The sequence below is a fragment of the Lissotriton vulgaris genome, chromosome 2_1 (assembly GCF_964263255.1).
Source record: "Lissotriton vulgaris chromosome 2_1, aLisVul1.2, whole genome shotgun sequence".
NCBI lineage: Eukaryota > Metazoa > Chordata > Amphibia > Caudata > Salamandridae > Lissotriton > Lissotriton vulgaris.
The window spans coordinates 371,270,036-371,288,482 of NC_141687.1; the positions used below are offsets into that span (position 1 = coordinate 371,270,036).

The 18,447-nt window shown below is 44.0% G+C and overlaps 1 protein-coding gene across 1 annotated transcript in view; it reads left to right on the plus strand.

Moving 5' to 3' along the window:
* Positions 1-15,450, plus strand: part of LOC147730376 (serine racemase-like) — a 95,902-nt gene extending 80,452 nt beyond the window's left edge. The window contains exons 5-9 of the mRNA XM_086955182.1: positions 122-241; positions 1,354-1,428; positions 11,056-11,265; positions 13,295-13,955; positions 15,032-15,450. Of these exons, the coding sequence (XP_086811308.1) occupies positions 122-241; positions 1,354-1,428; positions 11,056-11,265; positions 13,295-13,495 (606 nt within the window). The 3' untranslated portion in view covers positions 13,496-13,955; positions 15,032-15,450. The remainder of the gene's footprint in view (positions 1-121; positions 242-1,353; positions 1,429-11,055; positions 11,266-13,294; positions 13,956-15,031) is intronic.
* The last annotated feature ends 2,997 nt before the right edge of the window (positions 15,451-18,447 follow it).

Sequence of the window (18,447 nt, forward strand, 5' to 3'; positions counted from 1 at the left end):
GGAATTTACACTGTGGGTGTCAAAGCCTGAGCTCATGAAGGTACTACTCACTGCCAATCACTCTTGGATTGTAGACAGTGCTCATTAATTCATTAATGCCCGACTGCTCTTCCTTCTACAGTCCAGAACGCGCACAGCAGCAAACAAAGTGCAAGAAACAGGAGGGGTCCTGGTGCACTCTAGCCAGGACCCAGCAGTAATAGCTGGACAGGGTTCACTTGCCCTCGAGATACTACAGCAGGTACAGTAAGACTAGCTTGTAAAAGTAAGCTGCTCCTCCTCCTCTGCCCCCTTCTTACTGCCTGCTTGCTTTCTTTCTCTTCCTTTCCTCCATTACTTTTCCTTTCCTCCCTTCCTCTTCCTATCCTCCATTTCCAATTTGGTTTGGGTCAAACACTAGAATATATTCCCAAATGGCAACCAAACCCAATTTGATCACCACAGCTGTAATTGGCTATAGACATTTTTAACCTGACAAGTTTGTATTACTATGGAGTGACTTAATCTAAATCTTTCTGCACTTTATTGAGTCACTATGTGACCACATTTAAAAAGAAGGAACAGGATGTGCACTGCTTCATCTTTACTTAACCCAAGATAAGAGGGGACTTTGCACGAATATGACCACACTTTAGTATGTTTAAAGCAGGAAGAATTGGTTTAATGAATTGATAAACCTTTATATAAGATTAGATGGATATGAATATTTTAATATACCAGTATTACCAATTTATGTGCAATTAGTTCTGATTAAAACGAAATTGTCCAAATGGCTTTTAATGTTAGAAATCAGTGTTTTACATATTCAGTGAACTTGTAACTTTAATGATTGAACTGTATACATTATTATGGTTTTTATTAAGTAAAATCAAATATACTTTGACTTTTACCTGTCCTCCCTTCCTCTTCCCTCACTTTCATTCATTTACCCTTCGCCTTCCTCCCCCCTTCCTCTCTCCTCCCTTCTACCTCCTGCCCTCCTTCATTCCTCTTTTCTTTTTCTCTTCTTTTCCTCCTCCCTTTTCATCCTCATCTTAACCTCCCCCCATCTTTCCTTCTTCCCTCCTTACTTCCGCCTCCTCCCCCCTTCCTTCCTTCTTCTCCTCCCCCCACCTTCCTTCTTCAAAACCAGTGCTCCATTTGCCCTGGCACACAGAACTCTGTTAAACCTACAACCTTTGAGTTGTAAGAAGGGATGCATTGCTCACACCACAGACTGACCTCACAGTGCTCTCCAACATGTATGTTAAGACACAGAGCACTTATTACACTCTAATCTCTAAAACACTGTGATCTTCTTTTGTGCTGCTCACATTAGGCTTCTTAGCAAGCTGTTCCTTTGCATTCCATCAGGTGCCGGCAGTGAATGCACTTGTGGTTCCGGTGGGTGGAGGAGGAATGCTGGCTGGAATAGCAGTTGCTGTCAAGGTACGAATCCTTTACTGTTACAAGACACTGAGTATCTGCTTTTGCCACCTTGTGTTACAGTAGAGAACATTACCTTTGTGTTGATTCAAGTACTCTGTGCTCACTCTCCCCCTTTCACAAGCTGCTGAGACATGATTGAACAAGAGGCAGGACTGGAAAAGCTTCTCAAAAGATCCCTCCTTGTATGAGCGCCCCTCCTCCTGTGGCCTCTGATCTTGCCTCACCATAGTCACATCCAGGACCGGATTAATCAAGGTTTTGTGTCTCCCTTGCGCTACTCATACCGATGCAAAGCCTAGAGTGCGATTTACCGTGCCACGCAGAGGTGCGCAGCCTGGTAGATCTGGTGCAATGCAAGGCAGCGCAAGCCTCTGCCTTACATTGCACTGCGCAGGGACCGCGTTAGACGGGTGGAGCGTGTGTGTTCTCACCCATGTATTCTGATGCATTCCCAGTTTACCAACACTGGCACGTGTGGGAATGCATCAGAATTGTACTCGTTCCCGATAGAGATGCAACGATAAGAGATATCTTTATTTCTCCTCGTTGTTTCCTCTTTCTAAGTGCGCTGCATTTCACTGAGAACGAGGAACAGGCCTCAAAGGATTGTTTGTGGGATGGAAGGGACCCATTCCTGCACAAAAACAATCCTGCCTGTAAGGCAGGTGCCCTTGCACCACAGCGCAAGGGTGCCCATGTGAGCGTTAGACCGGTCTGAGTTTGCGAGCGCAAGGGCAGGTTTGCACAATATCTAGATAGTTATTGCGCACTCCTGCCGTCACCTGTCGGGCAATGCAGCGGGTTGCTTTACTGCATTGCATTGTGCGACATATTTATAAATCTGGACCTCATTTTCTATGTGATTTTTCCATAAATGCAATGGTGTGTCAAGGAATATGCTAAGGGGATGACTGAAGTGGATTGAAAAGAAAGATCTTGCAATTAAAATACTGGAATCTCCACTAATTTCATTTGAATCTTTCCTAACTCCGGTGTCCTGTCCTCCATCTCTCCTTCCTAACTTATTAGGAATCTGATGTCACAGCTTTCATTGCTGGGACGGAGAGACAACATACGCCTGACGAGGCTTCATACATTTGCACTGAAATTTGCTGAAAGCCACACCTTTCTTGGACTATTTTTCCAGAGAGTCCTATACGCATAAAGGGTGTGAGGTTGCCCCGATTCTGCCGGCCAAATGTTGCAAAGGAAATATGTCTTTGGAAATCCACTGTTGCTAACTTAGCTCTGTGATAATCCACCTTGGAAGAGCCAGAAATGCAGTACAACATCCACGTCGCACTGACCACATTCTATAACACTTGCTTCCCAGTAGAACCCCCCCCCCCCTCACCCCCCCTACCATAAATCCACTGCTATCTTAAGGATTTTTGAGGCTCCAGGTAAGATATATTTGGGGCATCCCGTTCGGAACTCTTATCAACTGTCATACAATTGAAGACTATAGATCCACATCTGTTGCTGCCATGACTGAAAAAAGTGGGACCCCCTGACCCACCTGTTTTTCCAGATGCGAGTGTTGTATGACCAAGGAAAGGAGTGTTCTGCAGAGTAATCAGAGCACTCAGGGCACAAGTCCTAAATAAAGAAGTGGGGGGACGCTCAAAGACAGAAAGTGACGTCACAACAGGAAATGACGTCACGAAAGTTTAAAAACATAGACTTCTATCAATGGAAAATAAAACACTCATAGGGAATGCTGCAATTCCCCTTTTAAGGGAAACCATTTTGTTCCAAGAAAGACGAGAAAACAGAACTGCACTTCACTGGCAAACTCTGTAAAGGAAATAAGAAACTGAGTGAACGTATGCACGAAGTACGTCAAGGTTGGGAGATCGACGGGGCGGCCGGTCCGGTAAGTAACGCAATCATTGTCCAGTCCTGCTTTTGGGCAGGGGGGACGGCGTCCACCCAGTAAAATAAGTTAAAAGAAGTGGGGGGACGCTCCACCCGCGTGGTACCACTCGAGCCCTGAGAGCACTGCTAGTTTTTGTCTGATAACCACCTTCGCAGAGGTGAGGGGACAACACACAGGTCTAATCCTTCCTGGAAGACGCTTTTTTCCTGCCCTGTAGTGCCTAGAAGACAGCATGCCTGCTGAGGGAGTGAAGGAGCCTTCCAACCCTCAAGAGGAGGGTCTATCCAGCAACAGCCAGGAGCAGCCCGACCCCTCTGTTGGTAGGGGTCTGCTAGAAGAGGAGGAAAGAGGGGAGTGAACTGAGTACTCTGAGCGTCAGCAGGTACCAGGCTCTCCATTCGCAGTTCCAGGCAGAAACAGTGAAAAATGCGGCTAGACCTTCTACACTGTGGTGATAAGATAATTGTGTCTGAAATATGCTGCTGTGCCAAAGACAAAAAGCCTGGCCAGGCCCAAGGTGATTCCATAAGAAGCGGGCCTGCGGTTGACCTTGTTACCCCTGAAGTTGTCCAGCACATGGGTATGTCCAGACTGCCCTTGCGGGTCCGCCACGAACACTGATCACCTGCCCATCTGTTGAGGGTGATCCCCAGTGCTTTAAATGGAAAAAAAGTGAGCCAAACAGGATGATATGTTAACATTTCCTTGTTTTGTAATATTTGCTGCTTCTTAATGCCATTCTGTTATTTGTTGTTTTTTGGCACAATACTATAACTTCTCAAGCGTGCGCACACACACACACACACACACACACAGAAAGAAACAAGCACACATGTACACAAAAGCATTCCACACTGTCCCCTTAAAATATCTCCTGAGCATGTTCTAATTCTCTCCCTATTTCTGTCACAGAAGTACAGACACACACAAGCAGGCAAGCACACAGCCATATGCAAACACTCACACACAGTCTTGGGTGTGATTAAAGCCATTTTAAACTCCTTACCTCCCATGGCTTTTTTTAAAAGTCGCTGTCTCCTTCCTGTGTTTGCACAAATCCACATAATAGTGTGAATATGATTAACAGCACAGGGTCTAAATGGGGCCTCCACTGTCAAACACAGTGTGATGGTGAACACAGGGACATCATGCAAAAAAGCCCATGCTGAATAGTTCAGCTGCAGCTCAGGAATACAGTGGGCCTTGGCTGTCAGATAGGTTCCAACGCTGACAGCCTAGTGCTCACCAGCACTTGCAGCCAATCCGCCTACCTTTCATGCGTAGCGGTACTCTCCTCACAATAGAGAAGTGCAGTACTTAGTAATAAAAAAAAAAGTGCCAGTACTCGGTACCTGTGAGTGCTGGCCCATTCAAAGAGCTGCCATTGCACTCTTTCATAAGACCAGGCTCTTCCTGTCTCTTCCTGGTTTCGTATTTTTACATCCACATATCCCCTCCACTTGCCTCTCATCTTTACCCAGCCTCTAACCTTCTCTCGTGATTCCTGTCTCTCTTACTCCTACTTCGGCCTTACTCTCTCAACAAGTCTCTTACATTTTCTCACAGTTTTTTCCCCACTTGACTCCAGTTCTCCCCTCCATGCTGTACTCATCTCCTCAGTTTGCCACCTGGCCACTATTTTGTTCTGCTATATTTCATTATTTGTGTGTGTGTGTATATATATATATATATATATATATATATATATATATATATATATATATAGATATATATATAGATATATATATATATCGAGTATAAGACCATCCGTAGTTCAACAAATAATCATCCGGCACTCCAGGTAAGATTTCAGACACTCTTGTGCTTTTATTGTAACGAGGTTAACATCTACGCGATTCAGCAGCCACTGCTGCCTTGTTCACGATATATATATATATATATATATATATATATATATATATAATGTGTGTGTGTGTACATATACATACATTTATACACTTATATACATACACACACACACATATATACACATACACTCATATATATATATAAAGTTAACAAGAAATGTACCAGAGTTTTGACTTTACACAAATGTTTGTTAAAGTACCATTTCTAAACCCATTTATGATTTCAGAACTCAACAAATATCTGTCATTTTTATCTGAAAAGGTGGCAATGCTAACTCCACCTGTCATCTCACTTCTTTACGTTTCTTCCTCCCCCTTCCTCTCTATGTTCACCTTGTCCTTCCCCCAACCAAATACATCACCAGTTTCCTGGAGCGCTGCAGGTTCCCTGCTATTCATTGCCCTAAGGGCAGGGCTAACTTCACACCCATGAACCAATTGCCCAGGTCAGTAGCTGTTATCATGTAAAGGGAAGCAGCTCCTGTGCTGAACAAAAACTTGAAAAGAAAACTGACAGAGGAAGAGGACTGTCTTGTGCTGCCACTCACTTTACTAAGGCCAGTGCCATACCTAAATGGGACTGGATTAGTGACTGGAGGCCCCAACTCATTTCACGCACCTGAGGGAGGGGTGGGGGTAAGGGGCTAAATAAAGCATTTTCATCTGAATGGTCGCTGCACACCTGATTGACAGTGCAGGGTCTGTCTAGAGACCCTACCCTGTTAATCACAGTGCGACAAATGCCCACTCAAACCCCTGCAGCTTTGGAACAATGAAATGGGTGCTTCTGGAATCTTCAGCAGTAATTCGGCGGAAGGGCTGCTACTTAACAGCTCATTAACTTACTAGCTGCACGGAAGCTCTGCCCTGGAGGAGATGCCTAACCTGAGCCTGCCGTCGATCAGGGTACCGGTACTCTCCCTGGATACAGAGAAGTGCCGGTACTGACGGCCCAAAAATTTGGAAGTGCCGGTACTCAGTACCGGTAAGTACTGGCCCATTTAAAGCACTGGTGATCCCACATCTGCAAAGACAGCTAGGTACTCCTGCCAGGGAGGCCACCGCCTGCCAGCAGCAACCTTGCCGAAGACGTGACAGCGGCGCAGGTGTCTGAAGCACCGATGAAGCTTCACCAGTCACCAGTGCGCATGCCCTCCATAGAAGTGGGAAAGAGGCGGCACGGGATGAATTTGGGTTGCTGCCTAGCAACGCGGGAGGCACCAGGAAGCGTGACATCACTCATTGAGAACAAACTTTAAAGTGTGAGAGATGAGCACACTTTCAATATAACAATGGGGTGTGGCCGGATGGTTTGTGGGAATCTCTAATCGCACTATAACTTTTTCCCTGGGGGGAACCGCATGTTCTAGAAGGAGGGAAACGGGGGAATGTAGTGAGTAAAGGCACAGCCAACGCCAGCCACCAGGACACTTGCCTGTATTGTGTGCGTAGTATTTAGTTGTAGTCAGTGCTTTAAATGGAAAAAAAATAAGTGCAGGTATTCATCAAATTGAGTTAGGGGTGTGGCTAGTGGGCGCGGCTAGGGGTGAGATAGGATACAATGGCACTTCTTCCATCTGATGTGTATTCATTTTGTATTTGCATTGTCCTTGTTAGTAATCTCAAATTCCCCATATGTGCAGATTCCCTCTGCACATGTGACATAACACATGCTTAGTAATTAATAGCCATTTTGCTGTTATGAACCACTAAAATATGTATGCAGGCCATTGCACTTAAAGTGATCTTGACATATTCTGTGTGGTCTTTGGCCAGAAATGTTTTCACACTGCTCAACACTGTGATTTTTAAACTTCCTTGTCTGATCATGAGCCGTTGCTGTATTTAGGCCAGCACAGAGTGATGTTGGGCCACCATTGTACTATCTTGTACTAGTAATGTGGGGTCCTGGTTCAGCCCTATTAGACCTTGCCTCTGGAATTTCAGATCTTTGCTCGGAACCTTGTTTCTCACAGAGAACACAGACCACGAAAAGATCAGGATGAGGTCACGAAGAATAGCACTTAGTTCATAATGGCATGCATGCAAAAACTTGTGAAACAGAGGGAAGACTTTTAGCTTTAAATTATATTTTAACTTTCTCATCCTTTTTCCTTCATTCTCAAGAAAGCTAACAGTAAATACAATTAAAATGTATCTCTCTAATAACTCTTAGGTATTCCCTATATGTTGACATGTATACATTTGGGGTCTGTAATTTAAGTGGCCATGTTCCTTCCACCTATCTTTACTACATAAAAGGAGGTTGCCGGGGAAAACCATGTCACAGCAGCTTCAACATGCACACTCCTAGACTACCTCTTTAAACCAGGTAACACCAAACCGTATTTGTACAGACCTGGGCATCGTCCCTCCTTTAGCACCATAGTTTTGAAGCGATCCTCATTTAGAGGGCTCATCCTCATTTCTTATTATATGCAAAGAGATCTCAGCACTGTGGTATTCTGGGTGTTGGTAGTTTAGTATGTTACTTTGGGCACTGTCATTCTGGGTCTGCAGCGGGTGTGCAGAGCATAGTAGACGCAGGGATGGGTGGGACCTGTGTTAGTCCCTGGTTTTTAAGCGGTACGGAAACAAATTAATGTCAAACATTTTTAGCGTCTGGTAGGGGGATGTCAAACTTTTCAGCTATCCCTCTTTATGAGTCATGAATTTCCCAGCCCAGGCATGATACAGCCAAGCATTAAGGCAGATGTGTAATCATGTCTCCCTCACACCTGGTCTTCTTACATCATCGTTAGTTGGTGAGTAGCTAAATATTCTCCAGGGTAGCTGACTTCAGAGCATAGGGCTCACGGTTCGATCCCTGGTTCCAGTGGCAGCTCAGCTCAGCACCGTGTGACTCTGGGCAATAGCTCACTTAATTTCCACATCAGCCCCCAGCGCCTTGAGACCCGTAAGGGTGAGTAGTTTGCGCTTTACAAATACGGATTTATTGATTTGTAACACTATGCACATCTCATTATTTTAGCTCAGTTATCCCTAAAGATGACATTACATTATTTGAACAGTATTACTATTCATGCATTACTGCTACCACACTTTAGAATACTTAGCATCTGCCACCCTCTGCTTGAAGCCACTGACCATCTAGGAACTTCTAAAGTCCTAGTTCTACCTATCCTACGTAACACATTGAAATATGTTTGTGGCCTCAAATATTCAAGACTGACTGACTTGTGGTGTCTTCTGACACAGAAGGAATCTCAGCTCACAACCCACATTTTCTTTTCAGATTGATGATTTAACAGGGGCGTATTGTCTACAGTGAAAGACAACCTAAAAGAACACATTAAGTACAAAGGATGGATTCTGCAAGTCTCTCTGCCTGCTGACATGTCTTGGTTGCAGGTGCCGGTCCTCAACGCCGCTGGGATGGCCAGGTAAGAAAGGGGCACAGGGTCTTTATACCCCACCCAGGCCATCCTGACGGCGGTGCCCAGCGATGATGCACTTCCGGTCACCTGCCAATCGTGAGGCCGGCATCCTGACGGATCATGCAAGTCCGGGTCCTAAGCGCCTCGCCCACTCCGCATTTTGGGGGGGTGGACGCTCTGTCCACAACCTACGGCACTCTTTTAATGCATTTTTTGAGAATTTCAATAGAAGTCCATGTTCTGGTGTGAACATGGGCTTCTATTGGAATTCTCCAGGGCATATTATCAAGCCCATTGTCGCCGATTTAGCAGCAGTTTTCTGCCGCTAAACCGGTGATAATTTTTACGCCATTCTTGATAATATGCGCCTGTGTTTGTTTAAAATAGGTATCCAGGTTTCAGTGATTAAGGCCAATGTAGCTTTTCCTTGCACTAATAAGAATCATACTTCCATGTGATGTATATTAAAACTAAAAAGGGGTTCTAAACCAGTTGAGGAGAGAATGTTACCAAAACAACTAGAGCAGTTGACTTTGAAGCTGGAGAACCAGGTTCAAGTCTCGACAGGCATGCTTAACATCCTGTGATTCTGGGCAAATTAATAAATCTACCTATGCCTCACAACAAAATTAATGTGTCCATCTGTAACTCAACTGGTGCTCATGTAAAGTGCTCTAATACCTTGGAGTCTAGTTTGCGCTGTATTAAACTTCTCCCACCCCCAACCAAAAAACTATTTTAATTCCAATGCCTGATAGGGCGCACTGATACTGCTAAATTATATGCAATGATAAATCCTTTTTCTATTTAAATTAATTTTAGGATGCTTAAGCTCACCACATATAGGAGGCATGTTTTCTTTTTTTGTGTGCAATAATCTTTTTTGAATTAACAATTGCACTAGCGTTACCATTTGCCAGTACTTGTTTATCTAGTGCAGCTTCTTGATGCCACACTGTTCTTGTCAGGAAAGTAGAATTATGCGATTCCTTTTCACATAAATTATGGATCTGACACATTTGCCACATCATCTGATGCATAATCTTCAGATTTTAACAAACTAACATTGTTTCTACCTCAGACAGTTCAAAAGTTAGTAAAATCGTACCAGCATGCTGCTGCGCAGTGGAAGGCCCTTTGGTTGACCTTTGGTTGACTTCTCACCTTCCTGTTGCTTATTGCTATGTTTAAACTGGAGGGTAACCTATGCCCAGACAGTGTTAACAAGTATACAAATTACAAAGTAATGAAGTAATACAATCAGGAACTATTCTGCATTACGCAGCATAAATTGCCTTTTGTTGTTGCATAATTTAATCAACCCTAACGCATAAAGTCAGTGGCTCTGATTATTATTATTTATTTGCATTGGGCTTAAATACTCAAATTCTCGTGTGCGGACAAACTCACACAGGCCCGAGCACACATGCACATACAAAGCAGTCCGCACACTTTCTTTAAAATACCTTCTTAGACTTTCCAGACTCTATATATTCCTCTTTCCCTTACACATAAACGCAAACACAAGCCGTTAAACACTCACAAGCAAACACTCACACAAAAGGCTCACGCAGAGTAAAGGATATTTTTACCTCTTTACCTCCCGTGGCTTCCTTAATTGCCGCTCTCAGTGGGTCGCCTGGATTCCAGGGTGTGCACAATGCACACCATAGTGTAAATGTGATTGACAGAGCAGTGAATGATATTGACACTGCTCTCTCAAGCTCAGTGTGAAGGTAAAATTCTCGACACCTACACGTGAGAGACATAATGCAACTGAGCTGCTGATGAACGGTTCTGGTTCCTCAGGGGCTCAGCACAAGGCTACAGGGGCACTTTGGCTGTCAGAGTATGATAGAGGCAGGCGCCACCCTGCCTCCGCAGAAATGGCAATGAACAATATATCCGACAATAGTACCAGTGCTCTCCTTGGCGTGGGGAGAAGTGCCGGTACTTGAAGGGATACAAATAAGAAGCGCCGCTGCTCAGTACCGGTGAGTACCGCCCATTTAAAGCCCTGGTTGTAGTGTACATTTAACTATTTTTCTTCTTGAAAGTAAAGCACTGGGTTGGATAATCACTTTTTGCGCTGCTGTTTGTTAGTTGATTCCTGAGCACGAGCACCCACACTCTACCTGCCTTGGAAGCCATTGACTGCCTGCCATCGCTACCAAAGGGAGTCAAGTTCTGAAGGGGTTGTTCTTGGCCCTGTTTTACAGAGCCAGAGTACAGCACAGACAAATGACCACAACCCCTTTGCTTGAGACCCAGTAGCCCCTGCTTGCCCCGTGCGCCCCCTATAGGTGTCTGGCAGTTTTCAGTGAGAAGGCAGTGGCACTTGCCCCTGAGGCACTGTTAGAGCTCTTATCCTCTACTTTTGGTTGGGTTCACTTCATGAACAGAGGGTGTGTGTTCATTGCTTTTCCCTCATTACCATAATTTCGTGTTTTTTCACATCCTCACCAGTACATTCTTTCCACAGGCCCTGAGGCCAGATGTTAAGGTGTTCGCGGCTGAACCCAAGAACGCAGATGACTGCTTCCAGTCAAAGCTGAACGACAGACTGACCCCCAATCTGACACCCCCAGAAACCATTGCTGATGCAATCAAGACAAGCATTGGAGCTAGCACCTGGCCCGTAATCCGCAGTCTGGTGGATGACGTATTCACAGTTAGTGAGGAGGAAATAAAGGTATTGACTGGGTCATGTAACTTTGCCGATGTGAGTCAAGAGATTCTGTCTCCGGGCGGTAGATATTGTCACCTGGGTGAATTTTAACAGTGATATTTAAACCAGCACCAACGTGGTAGAGGCTGAAGTGCAGCAAAAAAATTGTGTTGCTGTGCTGAAAGAGGACAGTTTAAGTGTGTTTCTACTCATGAGAAGCACACTTGAAACAATCGCTTTAAAAGAGACTGGTCAGCATAATTGTAACATGGAGTTGTCCCATAACAGTCAACAAGAAAATTCACAGAATTGTGAAAATACTTATGTTTCAATCCAAAAGAAGTCCAAAGGTAGCCATGAAGTAGGTTATAAGTAGGGGTTCTATTAGGCTTAGTTACAGGTTTAGATGGTAAGTACAAGTTAAGAAGTTCAGCCCCACCAGGAGCAGCATCATTGCTCCTCAGCCCACACACTTCAACTGTCTCTCTGTCAACCACATCAGGCACTCCAGCATTCCACACACATCATAGTCATACTGGCTGAGCAGCAGGGAACAGGTAAGTAAGGGAAAGGATGCAAAGCAATAGCACAAGTTATAACATGTTGCTGAGTTCTTTTCATGCTTGATACTGGCAATTGCCCACCCCACTCCAAGAACCAAATAGCGCCTCTTCTCTAGTGTTTGTGGGACACAGTTAAAGCCAATGTCTAACTAGCCGACAATGCCGTAATAAACCAAACACTTACATGTGGCCTTAAAACTGTCCTTTGTTATATACTGCACAAAACAGGAAATTCAAGTGTCCTCTGCACTAAACCATCTTGAGATGCATTGTTGGTAATGAGGGCAGTTCCTATCAAATACGATTAGTAATAATGTGTGTTTTATAGCATTTATGACTGCACCTCTGCCATACTAGGGGGGGTCATTAAGATAGCGGGCAGATCGCCACCACCCTTATGGCGGTGGCGATCCGCCCGCCAAAAACCACCACCCGCACATAAATTCCATGGCGGAGGGGACCTCGGCGGACGGGAAGACCGCCCGCCGGTTTTCCGCAGGTAGGCAATCCGCCCGATTGTCTACCGGGTGGAAAAGCCCAGGAATATGGTGGCGGTGCCCTGCAGGCACCGCCATCCATATTAGCATCATGCTGGTGGAATGCCTTTCCGTGTCAGTGTTGGCATGCAGTCTTCAACTATGGGGGCCCGTAGCAGGCCCCCAGGGATTCTGGGGAGTGGGGGGTGCACATGGGGGTACCTATGGTACCCCCCTGCATTTTAATGTGCAACGTGGCAGGCACCGCGCGGTGCCTGTCACATTGTGCATTGAAACGCACAACTTGCATTTGGACATTGCGGCGGGCAGTGCTTTTAGCACCGCGCGCCCAATGTTACAAATGCGGGATGCGCCCGCCACTGTGGCGGGCGAATTCTACTTGTTGGTGCGGGACCGTCGCAAGCATTGCGGGCAGTCCCATTCCCCAGGGGTATGGTGGGCGCATACTAATGAGCCCATAAGCCTGTATACAGCCTCTTTTATCTTTAACCAGTTTGATGGCACACTCTGGATCCACTTGGGAAGGATGAAAGGATTTAATGGAATTCAAACTTATGACCTGTAAATCACATCAGAAGTCAGTGGTGAGCTTGTAACTTGAGACATTTTGTTGTCATCAGGGAACTTTTCCTTCTAATAGTTTAAATCAAAGGACTGTTCACCTCAGATATAATCTAAATAAAATAATTTTTGAGATATGGAAGTAGTGAAGATAATGTCACATTTCCTAGGTTTGTTCTCACTGTTTTCTTTAAAATAATATTTAATTTGTTTTGTTTTCTATTCTCTGATTTCTTACTTGCTAGTCCACAATGTGTCATGTGATAGTTTCTAGCATCAGTAATGACTAATATGGTTCCTCTCCATGCTAGTATATCTGAATTAATTTCTTTCCAAAAGTGTTCAACGCCATCTCTGTGGGTTCTCTGTCTCAAATTGTAGTGTCTGCTAGAGTGTTAACCAATTGCTGTCTTTGCTATTCTGTCCCAACAGCGGGCGACCCAGCTGGTGTGGGAGCGGATGAAGCTGGTTATCGAACCCACGGCGGGTGTTGGAGTGGCAGTTGTGCTCTCACAGCGTTTCCAGGCCCTCTCTAGGGAGATGCAGAACATCTGTGTGGTGCTTTGTGGAGGAAACGTAGACATGGGTGCCTTGGACTGGCTTCAGACCCCCGAAGACACAGCTTCTTCCTGAAAATCATTTAAGAATAAAATAAGGATATACAGGCAATGATTGCAAAGTTAAAAATAAGCAATGTAGATTTCAATCAGACATTCTCCCTCATCTATGTCAAATCATGGAATGTAATGAAGAAACACCAATCAGATTCTGTTCTTCACCTGGTAATGAGAGCGGAGCCCACTACAACTAGTATCAAGACAGCTCCTTCAAACGTTCATGCACTGTAATTGTCCCCACCAAACAAGATATCTTCTCCCCCTTTAAAGAGAAAAGTCAGGAATCACCAATCACTAGAGACATAAACCATGTTAGTTCACTATATCCATTCCGTACAGGATTTTAAAATAAATTATCCTTCGAACACTTTATAAAGCATGCAAAACATTTCAAGTTTTGGGCTTCATGGAAGTACCTAATCCGTGCTGAGGCCTCACTCCCAGCTTAAGCAGGAGCAGTCAGCATTAGGAGACTGGTGTTAGGGTTTTGGGCAGCTAGTCCTTTCTCAGTGACCATGCCGTGGTATCACATGATCAATGACCTGTAGGATAAAAGAGTAGTCCTACCTTTACTCTTTGCTTGAAATCGCCTAAATTTGGATTCCGGTTGCTGGCTGCTGTTCGAGAACGCTATTTTGCCGATTGAAACCTTTTTCCCCGTCTTCTTCACGGGCTCGTGAGAAGAAACCCTGTTGCTTTTTGCAATACTCATTCTGTTCCCTTCTCCCGTCCTTGTCCCCTCCTTGTGGTACTTTAGCGTAGGGTCCCGGGTTGGTGTTTCCCTTATTTCCCCTTGCTTTCCCTACCCAGCGTAGTGGGGTGGTGGGTGTCCGGGGGCTCCCGTTCACTTTCCTTTAGTTGTCTTCTTTTTCGGTCAGTGAAGGCTTTTGCTACCGAAAGTCAGGAAGCCGCGGTTGTGTTCAGCGCGTCTTGGTTAGAAGCCTGTTCACGTCGTTGTTCGCGGACGTGACGTTTTGGGTCACTCCGCGATAGCTGTGCCTCCGACGCTGGGGTTTGTTTGGGATTCCACTCCTTGCGAAAACAGTCCCGGTTCCCTTCCGATCCCAGTTTCATGACGGGGTTTTTTTCTGGTACTTGTAAAAGTCCTTTTTTCCCCTTTCACTAAGGACACTGATTAAGAGCTCCCGTTTTTATTTTGAGAGCATTGCATTATGATTTAGCGTTCCAGTGCTCTTGCATTGGTGTTTACAAGTGCCTTCACGAAGCAAAGCCTGCGCTGTAAACCGGTAAGAGGGGTTGTTTATGTGTGTGTGTCAGGGCATGGTCAAAAGGGGCTGGGACCTACCCTGTGGAAAATGTTTACATGAAAAGGTTGTCTTTCCTACAGGTGCAGAAGCGTGGAGGAAGAAGGGAGCAGTATCCTAGTGATTCACAAGGGTGGCAGACTTGGTGTCTCCTCAAACCACCCTCTTTTCAGGTTCATGGTCTTACTCATAGTGGTTGTCCTGTGAGTGGTCAGTGGGCAGGGAAAGGTGACTGGTGCTTGCTACGTTCCTGCAGTGCTCGGGCTGGTTGGAATCCAACAACTGAGCTATACTTCCCATTGTATGGGAGCATGCTGGTACGCCAGAGGGATTTTTATCTTCACATGGGTTGAGTGTTACAGATTGGGGCTAGAATTTAAGGACTTTCCTCCATCATGGCGATTGGTAGTGGTGTAGATGGGTTCTACATTAGATTCCGGCCACACTGACAATGGTCATGGATGAAGAATTCCTAGTTAGGGTTCCTGTAAAACACTTAGCAATTATTGCACAGGTCAACAGCCGACATCCACGTCACACTTTTAGCATTAATGGGAAAGGCCATGGCTCTAGTCCCTGTAACTTGGTCAGCAAAGGGCCCAATGGCTAGAGTCATAGTATGCTTAGAACTAATGAGGAAGAGCCCATGCCTAGTAGGGTTCAGTGATAGAATATTGATGTAAAAAACATTGATGTAAAAGATATCAGAAAAATATATAGATAACAAAAATATCGACTCCCATACCTACACAGGTAAGCACAAACATATTGAATCAAAAACATCGAAGTTAAACATATAGATGTAAAAATTATCGATTTTAAAATATATATAAAATAAAATATATATTTAATATTAATTTTAGCAAAATAAATTAAATGTAATATACATGTTTACAACATATTACAAATAAACTCAATTAAATAAAAATAAACACACAAACATAATAATTTATACATATATATACATTTTATCAATAAACTATTATCTCTAATTTATTTTAAAACTTTAATATTTTACAAAAATCGAAAATATATATAAGTAATTTAAAACATTAAAAAATTCTACAATACATTAAAACATGAACTATGAAAACTATTTAAACTTAAATTGTCCAATACAATCAATAAAACAGTAGGAAAAGTGTTGGATAGCAAAATAATTACATTTACTATTCCATCTCCAGTGAGTGAAACAGTAGGGAAAGTGTTGGATAGCGGAGGGGTAAAAATTACTATTCCCACTCCAGTGACTACACAGTAACATAAGAGTTGGATAGCGGAGAGGTAAAAATGACTATTCCCACTCCAGTGAGTTCAACAGTAACGAAAGTGTTGGATAGCGTAGGGGTAAAAATGACTATTCCTACTCCAGTGAGTGCAACAGTAGGGAAAGTGTTGGAAAGCAGAGGGGAAAAATACTATTCACACTCCAGTTAATGCAACAGTAGGGAAAGTGTTAGATAGCGGAGGGCTAAAAATTTCTATTCCCACTCCAGTGAGAGCAAAAGTAGGGCAAGTGTTGGATAGCGGAGGAGAAAAAATTACTATTCCTACTCCAGTTAATGCAACAGTAGGGAAAATGTTGGATAGCCGAAAGGTAAAAATTACTATTCCAACTCCAGTGAATGCAACAGTAGGATAAGTGTCTGATAGCGGAGAGGTAAAAATAACAATTCCCACTCCAGTGGAAAGTTTCGGATAGCGGAGGGGTAAAAAATACTATTCCCACTCCAGTGAGTGCAACAGTAGGGAAAGTATTGGATAGCAGAGAGGTAAAAATTATTATTCCCACTACAGTGAGTTCAACAGTAGGGAAAGTGTTAGATAGCTGAGGGGTATAATGTACTATCCCCGCTCCAGTAAGATCAACAGGAAGGAAAGTGTTGGATAGCAGAGGGGTAAAAATGACTATTCCCACTCCACTGAGTGGAACAGTAGGATAAGTGTTGGATAGTGGAAATGTATAAATTACTGTTCCCACTCCTGTGAGTGCAACAGTAGGGAAAGTGTTGGATAGCGGAGGGGTAAAAATTACTAATATTCCTCCAGTGAGAGCAACAGTAGGGAAAGTGTTGGATAGTGGAGGGGAACAAATTACTATTGCTACTCCAGTGAGTGCAACACTAGGGAAAATGTTGGATAGCGGAGGGGTAAAAATTACTATTCCCACTCCATTGACTACACAGTAACATAAGAGTTGGATAGCGGAGAGGTAAAAATTACTATTCCCACTCCAGTGAGTTCAACAGTAAGGAAAGTGTTGGATAGCGGAGGGGTAAAAATGACTATTCTGACTCCAGTGAGTGCAACAGTAGGGAAAGTGTTGGATAGCAGAGGGGAAAAAATACTATTCACACTCCAGTTAATGCAACAGTAGGGAAAGTGTTAGATAGCGGAGGGGTAAAAATTACTATTCCCACTCCAGTGAGAGCAAAAGTAGGGCAAGTGTTGGATAGCGGAGGAGAAAGAATTACTATTCCCACTCCAGTTAATGCAACAGTAGGGAAAATGTTGGATAGCCGAGAGGTAAAAATTACTATTCCAACTCCAGTGAATTCAACAGTAGGATAAGTGTCTGATAGCGGAGAGGTAAAAATGACTATTCCCACTCCAGTGAGTTCAACAGTAGGGAAAGTGATGAATAGCGGAAGGGAAAACATTACTATTCCCACTCCAGTGAGTTCAACAGTAGGGAAAGTGTTGGATAGCGGAGGGGTAGAAAATACTATTCACACTCCAGTGAGTGCAACAGTAGGGAAAGTATTGGATAGCAGAGAGGTAAACATTATTATTCCTACTACAGTGAGTTCAACAGTAGGGAAAGTGTTAGATAGCAGAGGAGGAAAATACTATTCCCACTCCAGTGAGTGCAACAGTAGGGAAAGTGTTAGATAGCTGAGGGGTATAATGTACTATCCCCACTCCAGTAAGATCAACAGGAAGGAAAGTGTTGGATAGCAGAGGGGTAAAAATGACTATTCCCGCTCCACTGAGTGGAACAGTAGGATAAGTGTTGGATAGTGGAAATGTATAAATTACTGTTCCCACTCCTGTGAGTGCAACAGTAGGGAAAGTGTTGGATAGCGGAGGGGAAATATTACTATTTCCACTCCAGTCAATGCAACAGTAGGTAAAATGTTGGATAGCGGAGAGGTATACATTACTATTCCAACTACAGTGAATGCAACAGTAGGATAAGTGTTGGATAGCGGGGAGGTAAAAATGACTATTCCCACTACAGTGAGTTCAATAGCAGGGAAAGTGTTGGATAGCGGAGGGGTAAAAAATACTATTCCTACTCCAGTGAGTGCAACAGTAGGGAAAGTATTGGATAGCAGAGAGGTAAAAATTATTATTCCCACTACAGTGAGTTCAACAGTAGGGAAAGTGTTAGATAGCAGAGGGGGAAAAATACTATTCCCATCTCCAGTGAGTGCAACAGTAAGGAAAGTGTTAGATAGTTGAGAGGTATAATGTACTATCCCCACTCCAGTAAGATCAACAGGAAGGAAAGTGTTGGATAGCAGGGGGGTAAAAATTACTATTCCCACTCCACTGAGTGGAACAGTAGGATAAGTGTTGGATAGTGGAAATGTAAAAATTACTGTTCCCCCTCCAGTGATTGCAACAGTAGGGAAAGTGTTGGATAGCGGAGGGGAAATAATACTATTCCCACTCCAGTCAATGCAACAGTAGGTAAAAT